Below are 17,975 nucleotides of genomic sequence, written 5' to 3'. Positions count from 1 at the left end.
GATTACATGATGAAAGAAATAGGCTATGACTTGTCATCCTGTTGGCTAGTTGGTAGCACAACAAAAAACTCCACGTCCTAAACGAAACAAACATTAGCCAACAGATTGTCAGGTATAGGAAATGAAATGAAGAAAAGAGGAGAAATAGAGAAAGGAGGGGAAATGTCGCACTACCAACAAAAATAAAAAAAATAAAAACGATGTCGGATTACATGATGTGCACGACATTGGTTGGTTCCGATTGTAAACACGCACAAAGGAATAAAAAAAGAAAATAATTGAAAATTAAATATAGCATTAAGTTTATTACGGGTACGACCACTACCACCATACATGCACGAAACAGATAAAAACGGAACAAGTAAAAAAATTTTCAATCTATGCATTAAAAAAGAAAGCAAAAAAAATTGACTATAAATACAATCAAAAATTCCTTAAAATTGAAAAGAGACTTGTTAGAAAAAAAGAAGAGAACCCCTACATTTCTGTTGTTTTATTTGTTGTCTTTTTCTTTTATTTCAATTGATTTCAATTTCACATTTTTATTTTAATTTCATTCTACTTTTAATTGCAAATTTATTTATTTTCATTTGAAAAGTAAGAACCAACTTTCCACCGAATTTATCAACTATCCTTATTTTATATACTCAATTGTACATATTCCTATCAGTCACAAAACTTACTTGTTTCAATAATACTATTACTTCCCCCTTTTTTTTCATTCTAATAGATCTTTAACACATATTCAATTACATTAATCATGTCTGCCATTTTGAAACAAAGAGTTAGATATGCCCCATATCTCAAAAAATTAAGAACTGCTGAACAATGTATTGACTTGTTCAAAAATGGTCAATACTTGGGTTGGTCAGGTTTCACTGGTGTTGGTGCTCCAAAAGCTATCCCAACTGCTTTGGTTAACCACGTTGAAAAGAACAATTTACAAGGTCAATTGGGTTTCCACTTGTTTGTTGGTGCCTCTGCTGGTCCTGAGGAAAGTAGATGGGCTGAAAACAACATGATCTTGACCAGATCTCCACATCAAGTCGGTAAGCCAATTGCCGCTGCTATCAACGACGGTAGAACTCAATTCTTTGACAAACACTTGTCTATGTTCCCACAAGATTTAACCTACGGATTCTACACCAAAAACAAACCAAATGGTTCTAACTTGGACTACACGATTATTGAAGCCACTGCTATCACCGAAGACGGTGCCATTGTTCCAGGTCCAGCTGTTGGTGCTTCTCCAGAAATGCTTTCTGTTTCTGATAAAATCATCATTGAAGTCAACACAAAAACCCCATCTTTTGAAGGTATTCACGATATTGATTTGCCAGTTAACCCACCATTCAGACAACCATACCCACACACCTCAGCAGATTTCAGAATTGGTAGAACTGCTATCCCAGTTGATCCAGAAAAAGTTGTTGCCATTGTTGAAACTACCGAAGGTGACAAAGTCCCACCAAATACCCCAAGTGATGCTCAATCTCAAGCAATTGCTGGTCATTTGATTGAATTTTTGGAAAACGAAGTCAAACAAGGACGTCTCCCAGAAAACTTGCACCCATTACAATCTGGTATTGGTAACATTGCTAATGCTGTTGTTGAAGGTTTGGCACAATCCAACTTCAAGAACTTGACTGTTTGGACCGAAGTCTTGCAAGATTCTTTCTTGGATTTCTTTGAATCTGGAAGTTTGGATTTTGCTACCGCCACTTCCATCAGATTGACCGAAGAAGGTTTCAAGAAGTTCTATGACAACTGGGATGTCTACTCCAAGAAATTATGTTTAAGATCACAAGTTGTTTCCAACTCCCCAGAAATTATCAGAAGATTGGGTGTTTTGGCTTTCAATACTCCAGTTGAAGTTGATATCTATGCCCATGCCAACTCTACCAATGTTATGGGTTCAAGAATGTTGAACGGTTTGGGTGGTTCCGCTGATTTCTTGAGAAATGCTAAATTATCTGTCATGCACACTCCATCTGCTCGTCCAACTAAAGTCGATCCAACTGGTGTTTCCTGTATTGTCCCAATGGCCACTCACGTTGACCAAACCGAACATGATCTTGATGTTATTGTTACAGAACAAGGTTTAGCTGATCTTAGAGGTCTCAGTCCTAAAGAAAGAGCTCAAGTTATCATTAACAACTGTGCTCACCCAGATTATCAAGCACAATTACAGGACTACTTTGACAGATCTGTTTTCTACGCTACCAAGAAGAAGTGCTTACACGAACCACACATGTTGAACGAAGCCTTTGCTATGCACTTGAACTTGCAAGAAAATGGTACTATGAAATTAAACAAATAGGGAGTGTGTATCTTGTAAATTACTGTTAATATATTTAATTCTTTGTAAAGGTAACAGAAAAGTAACCAAGATTATGCTGGGTGTTCATCCATTGTGTATATTGAGATAGATAAAAAAAAGCAACGAGTCATTTTGCTTATATCACCAAAATAATATCTAGCATTTTTCATCAATGTATAGTAATCGAAAATGTATACTCATTCTATTTTGTTACAAATCAATTATTGACTATAGTTCGACCCTCTAATCACTCTCAAGCATATAACCACTATTGAAATATTTCATTGATGTCATTCAATTTGCAGAGTAACTTTGTTTCTCCGCTATAGATCGCTCTTGAGAATAGTGAGTTTTTTTTTTTTTTAATTACGCGGAATACTATGCCGATTCTTCATAATCACTCGGATTATTTTTACCCCTAAATATTTCACTACTCCCCGCTATTATCACCACAAACTCCTTAACTCCCAAATTAGTAGATACTAACTTAATGTCTTATATGAACTATCTATCATGAACATCAGCAAATAGTATGCAATAGTCATCCAGTATCTATCAGCAAGCAGACCAATTGAACTAGGAGACAGACCAAAGGAATTCCGACAACTCCACAATTCATATTAAGTGTCAATGCAAAGAACTTCATACGTGTTTAGAAAAAGCCCCTGAGCGGCCCAAAAATAAACATTTGAAATCTCCCCACAAATTGAAATCTTCCAGATCCGAGTGATTTTTATTCTGAAAATCTATACTTCAGCCAATGACTGCAAAACTGTAAAAACAACACTATAAATATCCAAGCAATTTCCTTCATGATATCTTCAATTTCATTCTAATCACCAACAATCATCCGATTGATAAATATTCCCTATACTGAAAACTACTACAAATTAATTTCTAAACCAAAAATGTCCAAACCTGTTATTTTAATGGCTCTTTACACTGGTAGTCAACACTCCAAAGAAGAAGAACGTTTGTTGGGTACCATTGAAAACGAATTGGGTATCAGAAAACTTGTTGAAGAACATGGTTACGAATTGATCACTACTGATGATAAAGATCCAGAACCAACTTCTACTTTTGATAAATACTTGGACAGAGCTGAAATCATCATCACCACTCCATTCTTCCCAGCTTATGTAACAAGATCAAGAATTGCTAATGCACCAAACTTGAAATTGTGTATCACTGCTGGTGTTGGTTCTGACCATTATGATTTGGATGCCTTGAACGAAAGAGGTATTGCTGTCTTGGAAGTGACTGGTTCCAATGTCCAATCTGTTGCTGAACATGCTGTTATGACCATGTTGATTTTGATCAGAAACTACGGCGAGGGTCATCACCAAGCCATCAGTGGTGGTTGAGATGTTGCAGCTGTTGCCAAAGATGAATTCGATATGGAAGGTAAAGTTTTCGCTACCGTTGGTGCTGGTAGAATTGGTTACAGAATCTTGGAAAGATTAGTTGCCTTCAATCCAAAGAAATTGTTGTACTACGACTACCAAGCTTTACCAGATGCTGCTGTCAAGAAGATCAACGATGCTTCTAAATTGTTTAATGATGTTGATGATATCCTTGAAAGAGTTGACACTTTGGAAGAATTGTTCTCCCGTGCAGATGTTGTTACTGTCAACTGTCCATTGTATGAAAAATCCAGAGGTATGATTAACAAAGATTTGATCTCCAGAATGAAGAAAGGTTCATATTTGATCAACACTGCTAGAGGTGCATTGGCCGATCCACAAGCCGTTGCTGATGCTGTCAACTCTGGTCATATTTCCTATGGTGGTGATGTTTGGCCAGTGCAACCAGCTCCAAAGGACATGCCATGGAGAACCATGCACAATCCATATGGTAAAGACTATGGTAATGCCATGACTGTTCATGTTTCTGGTACTTCTTTAGATGCTCAAGCTAGATACGCCAATGGTGTTAAACAAATCTTGACTGAATATTTCAACAAGACCTACAACTACAGACCACAAGATATCATTGTTATTGATGGTCATTATGCTACTAAAGCTTATGGTCAACACAATAAATAGATGATTGATATATTTGATTTTATATAAATGTTTCTATATTGTTTATTTCTAATCTATGTTACAGTGATCTTCTCCTGACTTGTTATTTACACTGTTTTTAATTGTCATAAACGATGAAATGAACATCACCGCAAACCCAAACAATATACACCCAATACTAGGAATAGCTTTGTAAATAATGAATTTTCTTTTATCTTTTGGCATTGCCAGTCTGTACTCAACTTGGTCCCATGACAATTTGAAATAACACAAAGGTGGTAATATATATGCCATTAATGATGCCGAAGTAGCACCAATTAACTCTAAAATCATACCCAAGTTACACGTAAATAATGATACCGACATTGAACTGAAAACCAAAAAAGTGGTAATGGTAAAATGTTGGATCGTGCTAAGCTCTAAACCAGCAGTGCTTCCATCCAGATCGGCCTTTCTTGCTAATACAATTTCTCGCAAAACATCCCTGACCACAAATATCTCTAATGGAAAAGTTGTCAACATATTCAATCCAAAACAAAATCTAGCCACGTTGATCCAATTATCATTACTCTTGAAATTGTTTAAAATATTACCCTTAGTAATGTCACCAAAATTAATAAGCCCGTTGATTGCCATGAGCATACAGAACAACATGGAAACAGCACATGAGATATGTGTCAATTTGGAGAATTTGGCCAATGTCGGATTTTTCATTGATTGATATATAAACATAGTGTTATGATGGCACACCAATGCAAATGAAATCACCGAAATCCCTTGAAATATATTACTATTAAAAGTCCATTCTCTGATTGTCATTTCTCCCTTCTCTGCAGTTGAAAAAGGCCCTCTGATAATTGTCGTTACCACAATAATAAACATACCCACCAATGCAAACGCAGATGCCTTTGCAAGTTTTGAAATGTCTCTATTCAATGACAACGGAAATGAAATACACGTTGTGAATAGTATAATAATGGTATTTCTCTGAAACAACCAACTCACACCAGACGCACTTGTAACAGAATTTGGTATGAAAGCTTTCAACACATGAGGTATAGTGTCCCCGATAATCACACAGAATGCCATACATCCACCATATGCAAAACTGCTTATAGCTATCAATAGTATAATTTTACCCAGTAGTCCAAAGCAATAATTAACAGTATCTTGATAGGATTTAGTCTGGGACAATATTGAATTTTTAACCATCAACCTCAAAGTCCAATCAATAAGAATAGTTAATAATATCATTACGAGAATACCGCCAATTAATCCACTATTTCTGAATGCATATGGTTGGCCAATAATACCAGCTCCCAATATCGAGTTGGCCATATTCATAAATGCCATTCTCATGGTTGAAGTCCCTGACTTTTCTTCTTCCATTTCTTCATCTTCACTTATACCATGAAGCTCGGCGTTATTATGCAGCGGGGGAAATTCATATTCATAATCCAATGTTTCTAGTTCAAATTCCTCATTTGGTTGAGTTGATCTTGTATCATGTGCTACTGTCCCTTGTGGAACAGAGCTATACCCATTCATATTGGGTTTTCCTTTTGACATTGGAACTTGAAGTTGATTAGAACCGATGTTGTTATTACTATCTTTATTTGGAAAAACCCTTTCTTCAGTGTTTACGTTGCTTCTTTTTTTCTCTCTCTCTCTCTCTCTCTCCTGCCTTACCAGTACACGGTTCACTCTAACACCTTGGAAGAATAAAGAGCTGCCAGCTTTGTTGATTTTGCGTCAGAGAATTTAATTTGTGCTCCTCCTCCTCCTCTCGCCCCCTCTATTTCTTATTCACTATCTAGCAGGAGATATGAATACTGCAAATATCATAAATCTACCTCATGAAATAATAAATCAAATAATTGGTTATTTACCGAACTCACTTTTAGTGGAATTGAAGGATTTTCCTTTACTTAAGAAGTATACATTGCCCCAATTGTATTCTACGGTTGTAATAGAAACTAAGAATATAAATTCAGCTGATTTTCAAACTGTCAGAATAGAAGAGGTAAGATTCCGGAAAGATGGCTTTACAGAAGACGAAAGTACACCTATTTTTGGCGATATCGATAATTTAATTTCATTTGTGAAGGATAACCACATTCCATTCCCGAAATATATCTATTTTAAAAACCCAGTTGACATCATATCGACGCATAAAAGTTATTGTGGTATACTAGACAATACCCACCTTCAAACAACATTAAGAGATCTCAAATACAGCGGGATTGACATTGCCTATGTAATGATGTTAAAGGAATTGCCATACAGATTTGATCGACTTGATGATTTTTATGTCATGGACGAAGAGATCTATGGAGATAACAAAGCATGGTGTAAAAATTTAAGGAGATTAGAAATATCATTTGAAGCCGACTTTACTCCAGGTAATTTCTTCCCAGATATGGAATTTGAAAATTTAATTGATCTTGTTATTGGACCAAGAATGTTAAATGAAGATATGCGATATATTCCGCGTAGTGTTAAATATTTGCTGTGCCCATTGGATCTAAGAGGATTGGAGAGTGCAATAGATGCAGAAAGTCAGATACAACTACCGATAAATCTACGAACATTTCAAACTAATGCAAGACACGATATTGAATTTACGATTGATTTTCGGAGAATGTCACTGCTTATGAATTTGACTTTTTTCAGTGCCAAATGCATTGCGATAGATTTCCCTTCAAGTATGAGAGAAATGATAATATTTTCAAGATTCGATGTATCAAATCTCACACAACAGTGTTTGCGATTGACTACTTTATGTCTTAATGAAGTATTTGGAACTTTTGTTAGTTTCCCCCAAAATTTGAAAAGTTTAAACATTGACATTCAAGCACTTCAATATATGCTCACTGAGATGGGGTTGGGATACACTGCATTACCTTCAAACTTGGAGGATTTAAGAATATATGGTTCAAATGAAAATGTTGACGAATTTCTGAGTATCTTTAATTTTGATTTCAAGCCGTGGAAGCAATTGAAACGTCTAGATTTGTCATTTGCGTCAGGCATACAGCTAGAGAAGTTTTCTCTCCAGAATTTTCCCAAATCTATGACCCATTTGAAGATGGGGAACTGGGGAATTGGGAATATAATTGGAAAATTTACTGATCTCCCTTATCTTCAAGACATTGACTTGTCTAATAATAGATTGTCTGGCTATTTCAGTGCACAGAACAACTTGTTATATGATTCAGAGGGTAATATTTTTGGTCCCAATATTAAGTGGGTTCAACTAAGTGGAAATAGATTCACTGACGCCAATCTAAGAATTGTTATGAATGATCTCATGAAGAAACCGCATTTTCAAAGTTTAGTGATTGATCAAGAGGTTATCCCAGAAGATATGAAATATTTAGAAGACAAGACTTATATTACTGCTTTAAATAATGAATGGTATCTGTGATATTTTCAGTCTTCAATTAATGACAACCTTTCTTCGAAAGTATCTATAAAAGATCTATCCATAGACATAGTGATACTGAATGAGTCGTTTTTGTACAGAACGGTATATGTTGAATCACCCTCGTCACAACTCAATACTTGCAAGGGTTCAGATCGGGGTATGAAGCATACCGACAGACCACAGTTAATACAATAATCATTTCTTAAAAATGCGACAAAACTGTAGTTTTCTGGCTTGACAATACCAAGGTAATAACCTCTCCGTTCGTGGTTAGATGAAATTGATAAAGGGCTCGAGTTGGGACTGGAATTCACTTCCGTAGTATTGTATCTAGATCCAATTTCATATTCATACATTGCCCTAATTGATTCATCATCTGAATTTGAAGCCATTTGGTCGTTGAATTTATTTAGTTCATTCATAGATAACAAAAAGAAGCTGGAGTAAAAGAAGAAAGAAAAAAAAAAAAAAAGAGGAGTATAGGTGTGTCAATTTCTTGCAGCCACATTGGGACGAATTGATGACGTAGCCCACATTGAGTGGGAAATCCTTCTGAACCCCCATGTATACTGAATAAACTGCTCTTGACGGTAAGTTGTTAACGTCTTATACTTGTTGGGCTTATCTATCTATCTAAGTCTGTGACAATTCTGTATCATGTGGCGCACCAAAAGAATAAAATAACTTAGACGTTGCAGATTTCATCTGATTTGGATTTCTCAAAGAATTCCAACCGATTGAGATCAAAATCAACAAACTGCAGCAAGAAAAAAAAAAAAAATAGGCTAATGAAAATTTGTTGAAACTTTTCAATAATACTAACTACAACACAACATATTAATAATGAGGTTATCGGTATTGCTTTCTTTGGTATTACTCCCCCTTATATCAGCTCATGGTGATCATAATCAAGAACCTTTGAAAGTTAAACCAGACGATTTATCATGGCAGGATTGGCACATGAAGGAAGAACATGGATTAGATGAATACGATGGTAAGACATTCTTTCTCTTACATGATTTGGATAACAGTGGTTTGATTGGTGCCAAAGAAATCTTAAACTTATATGGGTTAGTCCATAAAATCATTGTTGGAGATGGATCAGGTATGGGTCAAGAAAACATCGAAGTTACTCCCGAGTTACAAGATGAAGTCGTCCAGAATGTTTTGCTGTTAATTAAACATTCGAATCCCGACGGTATATCACAAGATGAATGGTTAGAATTTTATAATAATGGAGGTAAATTGCCAGATTTTGGATACGGATCTGGTCATCATTTAGGATTTGAAGAGGAGTACGAAGAACACCACTGGAACAAATACCATGCCAATGAAGATCCAGATGTAAAGATCAAACACAAAGAAGATATTGAACATGAATTATTGCATCATAAACAAGAGATTGAAGAAACACACGACAGATCGACTCAATTGAAAGATTTCACCAAGAATTATGTCTCACCAATCAACATAGACAACCTTAGGCCAAAGTACAGAAAAAACTAGATTAGTGTTATACAGGTAAGTTATTTAGACGCATGTCCTTTTATAGTGCTATTATTCGTAGCCACGAATAAGTCAAAAATAGATATACAAAAAAGAAAACACAATAACCATGTATCCTGTACAAAGTAACAGTCCAACTAGAAATACAGGGTTAAATTGTCAACTGACAAGTGAGTTGACATCTATCGTCTGGATTGATCAAAAAGGTCGTGCGTATAACTCCTTTTTCATTTGTCGAAATATGCAAAGTTACCTTTTTTGGTTAAATTCGTGTCCTGCCGCCTCCCCCCCCCCCTTTTTTTCTCTTTCATTTCTTTTGTTGTCATTGACGTGTACTGAGAGAATAAAAATTGAAGTAACGAAAATTAAACATTTACAGTATGTACTTGTTCGTGTATTGGAGGCTAAAATTTTCATTCTTCCTTTTTATTTTTGGTTTGTTGTTCTTGTTTGAGTTATTTTTTTAACCCGTTGCACACACAATTCTAACACCAGATACACTACTTTTTTGTTTCTTTGTTTCCCTTCTTTTTTTTTTTTTCACACATAATATTTTTCTTTATATTTTTTTTTTCCCTTTTATATAGACGTAGAAAAAAAAAAAAAAAAGAAGACCGAAAAATTACCACATTATTTAACATATTTATCTACTTACATATTCGTTTGTCCCCTACTATTCTCCTAATTAAGTGGTTTTGAAGTCCAGATAATAGAAGCTTAAGAGAGTTCTGTATTTGCATTAGCAGCATTGACTTTGATTTTGATTTTGATTTTTTATTTTAGTTGTTCTTGATTACACGAAGTTAGAAAAGAAATCACATCTAAACCACAACAACAAAACACGATTTAGACACAGCAAGATCCTGACAATACTAGTATCCCTAATTTATCCTTTATCATAACGGTTATATTACAGCTTTATACCATTACAGAGATCTAAGTCATTTTACCTGAATTCACATTTTGACTATCATATCTTAGTTATAACTTGTTCAGTTCATTTATTTTTTTGTTCCCTTTTTTTCTTTCTTTCTTTTTGACGGTAGAACATTGAAGTTATACATCACAAGGCTATATTAACTATGGAACATCCAACACCATTCAGGACATTTTCACAACAGTCCACGATGTCAGGGAGCTCATCAATTGGTTCAATTCCCCCATCCAGAACCGTCTCACAAAGTACACTTAATATCAGCAACTTTAATAAACAAAGTACACCAAAAGATCATTTATATTACAAATGTGAATCTTTAAAGAGAAAGCTACTGAAAATTCCTGGTATGGAACCATTTTTAAATCAAGCATATACCCAAGCAGAACTGTTTAGTGAACAACAAGCATTAGCATTGGCTCAGGAAAGAAATAATGCAAATGGTAGCATGCATCACCATTCATCATTAGATGGTGCTATGAATAGACTTTCTGTCAGCTCAGATAATAGTTTAAACCAAGGTTCTTTGACAAGATTAACTACCAATGTATCTTCGTCTTCATCTATTGCCAATTTGCCTACCAACAATAATTTATTTACATTTACTGCAGGGATATTACCTGCAAATATTAGTGTGGACCCAGCTACTCATCTTTGGAAGTTATTCCAACAAGGTGCACCTTTATGTGTTCTCTTTAATTACATCATTCCAGATTATCAGATCCCAGTTATCAGCTCAGACGATTTGCGAATCTGTAAGAAATCGGTTTACGATTTCTTGATCGCTGTTAAAACCCACCTCAATTTTGACGATGAAGATATGTTTACCATCTCCAATGTATTTTCCGATAATACTCAAGATTTACTTAAGATTATTGTGGTGGTCAACAAATTATTATCAGATTATTCCAAAAACAGTGACTCCTCTATTGATTTGACGAGTTGTGACGATGTTAACATGGATGTCGCAATCACAGATGAGAGGTCTAAAGTTTTCCGTGAGATTATTGAAACCGAGAGAAAGTATGTTCAGGATTTAGAATTGATGTGTAGATACCGTCAAGATTTGATTGATGCCGAAAACTTATCTTCAGAACAAATTCATTTATTGTTTCCTAATTTAAATGAGATTATTGATTTCCAAAGAAGGTTTCTTAATGGGTTAGAGTGTAATATCAACGTACCAATAAGATATCAAAGAATCGGTTCTGTTTTCATACATGCCTCTTTAGGTCCGTTCAATGCATACGAGCCGTGGACCATTGGCCAATTAGCAGCTATTGATTTAATTAATAAAGAAGCTGTCAACTTGAAGAAATCTTCAAGTTTGATTGACCCTGGGTTTGAGTTGCAATCGTACATTTTGAAGCCAATTCAGAGATTATGTAAATACCCATTATTGTTGAAAGAATTGATCAAACATTCACCGGAGTCTTCAAATGAGGAATTGCAAACAAATGCTTCATCGGCAGCTTTCAATGAGTTGTTGGTTGCCAATACTGCCATGAAGGAATTAGCAAATCAGGTTAATGAAGCACAAAGAAGAGCAGAAAATATCGAGCATTTGGAGAAATTGAAGGAAAGAGTTGCCAACTGGCGTGGTTTTAACTTGGATGCGCAAGGTGAATTGTTGTTTCATGGAACTGTGGGAGTTAAAGACTCGGATACTGAAAAGGAATATGTGGCTTATCTTTTTGAAAAGATCATTTTCTTTTTCGTAGAGATAGAGGAAAAGAAGACTGAAAAGGTTGAAAAGAAGAGCAAGTTTTCTACAAGAAAGAAATCATCTGCAAGTTTCAGTTCATCTACTGCTAATTTATTGGAAAGTATAAATACCAGAAAGAATAACGCTTCACCTTTGGAATTAAAAGGTCGAGTATATATCTCAGAGATTTACAATATATCTGCACCAAGCAACCCCGGTTCTACATTAATTATTGCATGGTCAGGCCGAAAGGAGAGCGGATCATTTACATTAAGATACCGTGGTGAAGAGACTAGAAACCAATGGGAGAAATGTTTACGTGATTTGAAAACTAGTGAAATGAACTCCCAAATCCACAAAAGACTACGTGATTCAGATCTGTCACTCAACACCAATGATTCGTCTATCTATGATTATACAGGAATGGGGTCATCTCCAACGACACAACAAATGGTGCCACAACATTATGAACAACGTGGATCTCAGGGATCACGCCATCATTCTTCATCATCTACATTGAGTATGATGAAAGGAAATCGTGTTAAATCCGGAGATTTCAGCAGAGTTTCATCTTCGTCAACTACTTTAGGTTCACTGAACAATACCTACAATAATTCTCCAAATACAACAGCGCCATCGTCATCTTCATCCGATTCCAGTAGAGGATTACTGGATGTTGCATTGAAACTACTTTACAAAACAACGGAATTATCTGAACCATTGATTGTACCAGCACAGATTGAATTCAATGATTTGGTGCAGAAAATCATATCTAAGGTAATAAATTCAAATTTGGCTAGCCAAGATGTTACAATTGGAAGATTGAGATATAGAGATGATGAAGGAGACTTTGTTAATTTGAACTCTGATGATGACTGGGGTTTGGTTCTTGACATGATAGCAGGTGACGAGTCATACCAAGACTTTAGTGATGAAAAACGCTTAGTTACTGTATGGGTATCCTAAGAATGTTAATAGAGAATGACCTTAGGTTTGATCATTGAATGATTTTTATGATTAATTTAATTTATCCGTTGTATTATTTAAACATAGCTATATGAAGGTTTCACCTTTTTATTATTCAACCTATTTTCTTTCTTCATTTTGCTTCTCATCTTTTTTTTTTCAATTATTATGTCTTTTTTTTTATATAATTATGATTATAGTGTATAATGTGAATACTGATTTATGTTTTTTGGGATCAGCTAGATGTAGTTGTTATTTTATGTATATTGAATTTTAATGAGTGGAATAGTTTTGAAAACCGAAAATTAAGAGCACAAAATGGTACAGATATACCTGGTCAGAGTCAAATATTTCATACAGCTTTTTGAGGACGACTAAAATAAATGTTCACGAAATACGATAACGATAACGGTTTGTAGGTTATTGCATATGCTTTTCGCAATCGATTCTGATGATCGAAGATCTACAACTCCATTGCATCAAACCACTGGTATGATATATTAATCCTGGTGGTCCTATTTATTGATAACAGAATCGTACTATTTAATATTCGTGGTCTGATGAGAAAAGTTTTTAACTGATTACAAAATAGGCAAATTTAATTGGTGAGTAATATGCAGGTATTTTTCAGTGCATTTTTATAACATCGAAGCTCTTTGAAAAAAAAAAAAAAATGAGTCAAAAACAATAGTATTTGTATAAAAAGGACCAACAAATATTCATTTCTGAACATTCTCTATAAATTTAACTATTCAGATCATTCTACATATTCCACTTTATCTATAGAGGAAAAAGAAGATGTTGTTCAAGCAATTGTTGTCAAGAACAACTGTGAAGAGGTTTAATATACCAAGAAGACAAACATTTCAATTTGTGAATATCAATGCTTTAAGAACATTTCATTATACCCCAAGAATATTACAACTCACGGAGGAACAACAAGAAATACTAGATCAAGAAAGAGCAAAAGATTATGTTGATGTTTGTATTGTTGGTGCTGGGCCAGCAGGTTTATCAACTGCAATTAAATTAAAACAATTGGATAATGAAGAAGGAAATGGAGATTTGAGAGTCGTTGTTTTAGAAAAAGCGGGTGATTTCGGTAGTCATATAGTTAGTGGTGCAGTTATTGAACCACAAGCATTCAAGGAATTGTTTCCAGATAGTGAATTGACTGAAGAAAATGGAATTCCTTTACCACTGGATATAATCACTAAAGTTACTTCTGATCATATGAAATATTTAACCAAAACTGCATCATTCCCATTACCTGAACCACCGCAATTAGCTAATAAGGGTAAGAATTTCATTGTTAGTTTAAATGAAGTTGTCAAATATTTGGCTGAGCAAGCCGAAGAATTGGGTGTTGAATTGTATCCGGGTATTGCTGTTAATAAATTGATTTACAACGAAGATGAAACCGCAGTTAATGGGGTTATCACTCAAGATATGGGTATTGATAAAGAAGGAGCTCCAAAGGATAGTTTTGAACCGGGTATGGAATTTTATGCCCGTGTTACAGTTTTAGGTGAAGGTTGTCATGGATCTTTAAGTAAGCAGGCTATTTCTAAGTTCAATTTAAGAGAAAATGCTCAACCTCAAACCTATGGATTAGGTATTAAAGAAGTTTGGGAGGTTGATCCAGAAAAATTCCAAAAGGGTTATGTTGGTCACTCATTGGGATTCCCATTGACTTCTAATGAATATGGTGGTGGTTTTATCTATCATTTTGGTGATGGCTTAGTTGCTGTTGGTTTAGTTATTGGTTTGGATTATGCTAATCCATACATTTCTCCGTATCAAGAATTCCAAAAAATGAAAACTCATCCATTTTATGCTAACGTTTTGAAAGGTGGTAAATGTATTTCTTATGCCGCCAGAGCTTTGAACGAAGGTGGATATCAATCAATTCCAAAATTGCATTTTCCAGGTGGTATCTTGGTTGGTTGTTCTGCTGGTTTTGTTAATGTTCCAAAAATTAAAGGTACTCATATTGCTGTTAAAAGTGGTATGGTTGCTGCTGAAACTATTTTCTCTACATTTAAGGAAATGGAATTGGAACCATGTGATGAAGAAAATTTCGAGGAATTGTCTACCCCAATTGATTTGAAACAATATGAAGATAATTTCAAAGAATCTTGGGGTTATAAAGAATTGTACGAAGTTAGAAATGTTCGTCCTTCATTCAACACTCCATTTGGTATGATTGGTGGTCTAATACATTCTGGTTTGCTGACTATGATTACCAGGGGTAAAGAGCCATGGACATTGTCCCATCATGGTACAGATGCAAGCTTGACCCAAGAAGCTAAAAACTTTAAACCAATTGATTATCCAAAACCTGACAACGAATTAACTTTTGATATTTTGACATCTGTTTCTAGAACTGGTACTTATCATGATGAAGATGAGCCTTGTCATTTGAAGATTCCAAACCAAGACACCAGAAAACATGCTGAGTTGAACTGGGAGAAATATAAAGGTGTGGAACAAAGATTTTGTCCAGCTGGTGTTTACGAATATATTGAAGATGAACTGGAACCTTTAGGGGTTAAATTCCAAATCAATAGTCAAAATTGTATCCACTGTAAAACTTGTGATATCAAAGTTCCTTCACAAGATATCAATTGGAGTGTCCCAGAAGGTGGGGACGGTCCAAAGTACTATATGTCTTAATATTTCTATGTATATATGTACGGCAATGTTTAATTTAATGAACCTTTTAATAATTATAGGAGACGGGATGTTCTTGTTGTGGAGTTGGAAGTGTTGGTTGTTCAGTTGCCGATTTCACCAAATCCTTGTCAAGGAAATATTTTGAAAACGTCAAACTTTTTCTTAGCATATTTGTGCAAAATTTGAACAAAATGTTTAAATTCAATTGGAAAGTAGAAAAACAACAAATTTACAAGAGAAAGGTAATCTTAGATCTATTATATGTTCATGTTGGTCAGACATATACTTATCTTCCACCAGTTTATGTTTGATTCTACCACACAAAGGTCGTGTGAGGATCAACATAAATATTATCTAAGTGGCGATCATCATGTAGATCAACAAATCAAGTGTTTTCATTACATTTCCCAAAGAAGATTTATTTAACTTCCTATCAGTTTGTTGCTACAATCAGTAGTATTCAAATAACAAAGCAGCAAACTTTGGTGATCATTAATTAACACCCTCTTTTGTATGATCGAAAAACCAAGCACTTGCACGACCTGAATTTTCAAAACCTCCGGATTTAATGGTACCTTGGAGAAGTATAACCAGAAGGGTTGCCTTTGTTTTCCGGTTGCAAAAAAAAAAAAAAAAAAATTCAATACTTATTCCAAAGAAACAACCACTATAGTTGATATCAGAAAGAAGTATAGTGGTTATGACATTATAGGTAATATAAATACAAACAAATTTCGCTAAAAATGAAAATATATTTTTTTTATTCGTTGGAGAAAAAAAAAAGATAAAACTAAAATTATAGGGCTATATAACACAATTAAGATGAAGAAGAACAATCTCTAGCAATATGGCCAACTTTACCACAGGTGTAACAAGTTTTAGCATCACCGGAGCTCTTACAGTCACGGGCATAATGGTTTGGACCACCACATTTGAAACAATTAACACCAGTGTTTTTAGATTTTGGTTCTGGACAGTCATTTGATTCATGTCCAGATTGGTGACAGTTGTAACAGAGTCTTTCGGTTTGTTCACAGGCAGCAGCAATGTGACCGACTTGACCACATTTGTAACAGCTACGTGGACCTCTGTTAAATGAACGTTGTTGACTTGACATTTGTAATTATCTTATTTAATTTGTCTATGGAGTGGGAACTAAAAGAAAATTTTTCACCACGACTTTTTTTTTTTCTCTCTTCTTCAAACTACTCCCACTAATTTTCGAGATCGAGAATTTTTTTTTTTGCTTCTTTTTGGTAGTTTTAAACTTTTTATTCTGTTCTGTTATGTTCGGTGTTTTTTTTTTGTTGACACTAACACTACCAACAACAGAAAATTTAAATTTACACGCAATAAACTCACTCACTAACTAACTTTGCTCGCCCAGTCCAGGAAGAGACCCGATCAACAAACCGACCTGCGAGTGGAGTGGAGCGAAGCAAGTCACACAAATATTTTCTATTTTGGTTTCCTTCTTTCCTTTTTCTGCTGTCATTCTCCATTATTTAAACTCCCCAACGGAATAATCTTAAAACTACAGACTCAAATGCAATATCCATATTTGATCTCCAGATGGATTGATCCACTTGTTGGTATTGGTATTGGTGTATTATCATATTATTCATATGAAAAGAGAGTAGGAAGACCAAGAGGACATTCATTGAATGAATTGTTGATACAAAAGTATACAAAATTAGAGAAAAAGCAAACTTTCTAAATAGTTGATTTGAATTTATCAAGGATTTGTTTAGCTTTGGTGTCGTCTTTGACATCTTGTAATATAATATCATATATCTTATCCCAAGAAATTGTAGGAGAAACAATTGTTGATGTTTCTGGATCAATTTCCTTCTCTTCTTGTTTGACAACCTTTGGTGCAGAAACCATACAATTGAACGATGTATCGTCTAATGTAGAAACAACTGCTGAATCTTGTACAACTTTTGATTTAACCAATAATTTCAAATCAGCTGGTGTAAGTCCCTTTAATATATCCACTGTTTGAATCAACTTGACTTTAACTTTATATATAGTATAGTTAGATGGGATTTCACTCAATTCAGTCAGGAATTTATATGGAGGTTTAATAGATTTAAACTTTAAAGTAACAGTGGATACTTGTTCACTTTTGCCTTCTGGAGTAGGGAATTTGTAAGTGAATTTCGGTAAACTTGGACCTAAAGATTCCAACTTGTTGTAATCTTGTGTTGAGTTGAACTTATCTAATGGTTCATTTTTAGATAATTTCATTAATTCTAGGTATGTGTCAATGAATTTCTTCTCATCGGAAACATTGATAACAGCAGCGGTAGACATGGTTCTATTAATTGCAGGCTTGTTTTATTATCACCTGCTCATGTGTTCTTTTTTTTTTTTCATACACTTTTTTTTGGGCTGTCTAAGACTTGCTTTAATAT

The 17,975-nt window shown here is 34.7% G+C and overlaps 10 protein-coding genes across 10 annotated transcripts; 7 read left to right on the top strand and 3 right to left on the bottom strand. All coding sequences in view use genetic code 12, as the record gives it.

Annotated features, from left to right (window-relative positions):
- Nucleotides 1–760: 760 nt before the first annotated feature.
- ACH1 (acetyl-CoA hydrolase) lies at nucleotides 761–2,320 on the top strand (the record flags this gene model as incomplete). The annotated part of the gene is made up of 1 exon (XM_002550976.1): nucleotides 761–2,320. The coding sequence occupies one exon, from the start codon at nucleotides 761–763 to the stop codon at nucleotides 2,318–2,320; it is 1,560 nt and encodes a 519-aa protein (XP_002551022.1).
- A 908-nt stretch (nucleotides 2,321–3,228) lies between these two features.
- On the top strand, nucleotides 3,229–3,684 carry CTRG_05319 (formate dehydrogenase; the record flags this gene model as incomplete). Its single annotated transcript, XM_002550975.1, has 1 exon — nucleotides 3,229–3,684. The coding sequence occupies one exon, from the start codon at nucleotides 3,229–3,231 to the stop codon at nucleotides 3,682–3,684; it is 456 nt and encodes a 151-aa protein (XP_002551021.1).
- Nucleotides 3,685–3,717: 33 nt separating this feature from the next.
- Nucleotides 3,718–4,365, top strand: CTRG_05318 (formate dehydrogenase; the record flags this gene model as incomplete). Its single annotated transcript, XM_002550974.1, has 1 exon — nucleotides 3,718–4,365. The coding sequence occupies one exon, from the start codon at nucleotides 3,718–3,720 to the stop codon at nucleotides 4,363–4,365; it is 648 nt and encodes a 215-aa protein (XP_002551020.1).
- Nucleotides 4,366–4,413: 48 nt separating this feature from the next.
- On the bottom strand, nucleotides 4,414–5,913 carry CTRG_05317 (uncharacterized protein; the record flags this gene model as incomplete). The annotated part of the gene is made up of 1 exon (XM_002550973.1): nucleotides 4,414–5,913. One exon carries the CDS (start codon nucleotides 5,911–5,913, stop codon nucleotides 4,414–4,416), a length of 1,500 nt encoding a protein of 499 aa, XP_002551019.1.
- A 256-nt stretch (nucleotides 5,914–6,169) lies between these two features.
- Nucleotides 6,170–7,771, top strand: CTRG_05316 (uncharacterized protein; the record flags this gene model as incomplete). Its single annotated transcript, XM_002550972.1, has 1 exon — nucleotides 6,170–7,771. One exon carries the CDS (start codon nucleotides 6,170–6,172, stop codon nucleotides 7,769–7,771), a length of 1,602 nt encoding a protein of 533 aa, XP_002551018.1.
- A 5-nt stretch (nucleotides 7,772–7,776) lies between these two features.
- Nucleotides 7,777–8,193, bottom strand: CTRG_05315 (uncharacterized protein; the record flags this gene model as incomplete). Its single annotated transcript, XM_002550971.1, has 1 exon — nucleotides 7,777–8,193. The coding sequence occupies one exon, from the start codon at nucleotides 8,191–8,193 to the stop codon at nucleotides 7,777–7,779; it is 417 nt and encodes a 138-aa protein (XP_002551017.1).
- Nucleotides 8,194–8,614: 421 nt separating this feature from the next.
- On the top strand, nucleotides 8,615–9,277 carry CTRG_05314 (uncharacterized protein; the record flags this gene model as incomplete). The annotated part of the gene is made up of 1 exon (XM_002550970.1): nucleotides 8,615–9,277. The coding sequence occupies one exon, from the start codon at nucleotides 8,615–8,617 to the stop codon at nucleotides 9,275–9,277; it is 663 nt and encodes a 220-aa protein (XP_002551016.1).
- Nucleotides 9,278–10,359: 1,082 nt separating this feature from the next.
- CDC24 (Rho family guanine nucleotide exchange factor) lies at nucleotides 10,360–12,882 on the top strand (the record flags this gene model as incomplete). The annotated part of the gene is made up of 1 exon (XM_002550969.1): nucleotides 10,360–12,882. One exon carries the CDS (start codon nucleotides 10,360–10,362, stop codon nucleotides 12,880–12,882), a length of 2,523 nt encoding a protein of 840 aa, XP_002551015.1.
- Nucleotides 12,883–13,680: 798 nt separating this feature from the next.
- Nucleotides 13,681–15,558, top strand: CTRG_05312 (putative electron-transferring-flavoprotein dehydrogenase; the record flags this gene model as incomplete). The annotated part of the gene is made up of 1 exon (XM_002550968.1): nucleotides 13,681–15,558. The coding sequence occupies one exon, from the start codon at nucleotides 13,681–13,683 to the stop codon at nucleotides 15,556–15,558; it is 1,878 nt and encodes a 625-aa protein (XP_002551014.1).
- Nucleotides 15,559–17,271: 1,713 nt separating this feature from the next.
- CTRG_05311 (uncharacterized protein) lies at nucleotides 17,272–17,874 on the bottom strand (the record flags this gene model as incomplete). The annotated part of the gene is made up of 1 exon (XM_002550967.1): nucleotides 17,272–17,874. One exon carries the CDS (start codon nucleotides 17,872–17,874, stop codon nucleotides 17,272–17,274), a length of 603 nt encoding a protein of 200 aa, XP_002551013.1.
- Between the last annotated feature and the right edge of the window lie 101 nt (nucleotides 17,875–17,975).

Source organism: Candida tropicalis (assembly GCF_000006335.3).
Source record: "Candida tropicalis MYA-3404 genomic scaffold supercont3.8, whole genome shotgun sequence".
NCBI lineage: Eukaryota > Fungi > Ascomycota > Pichiomycetes > Serinales > Debaryomycetaceae > Candida > Candida tropicalis.
Note: the sequence above shows the minus strand (reverse complement) of the source record. Positions and strands in the feature narration are given on the sequence as shown.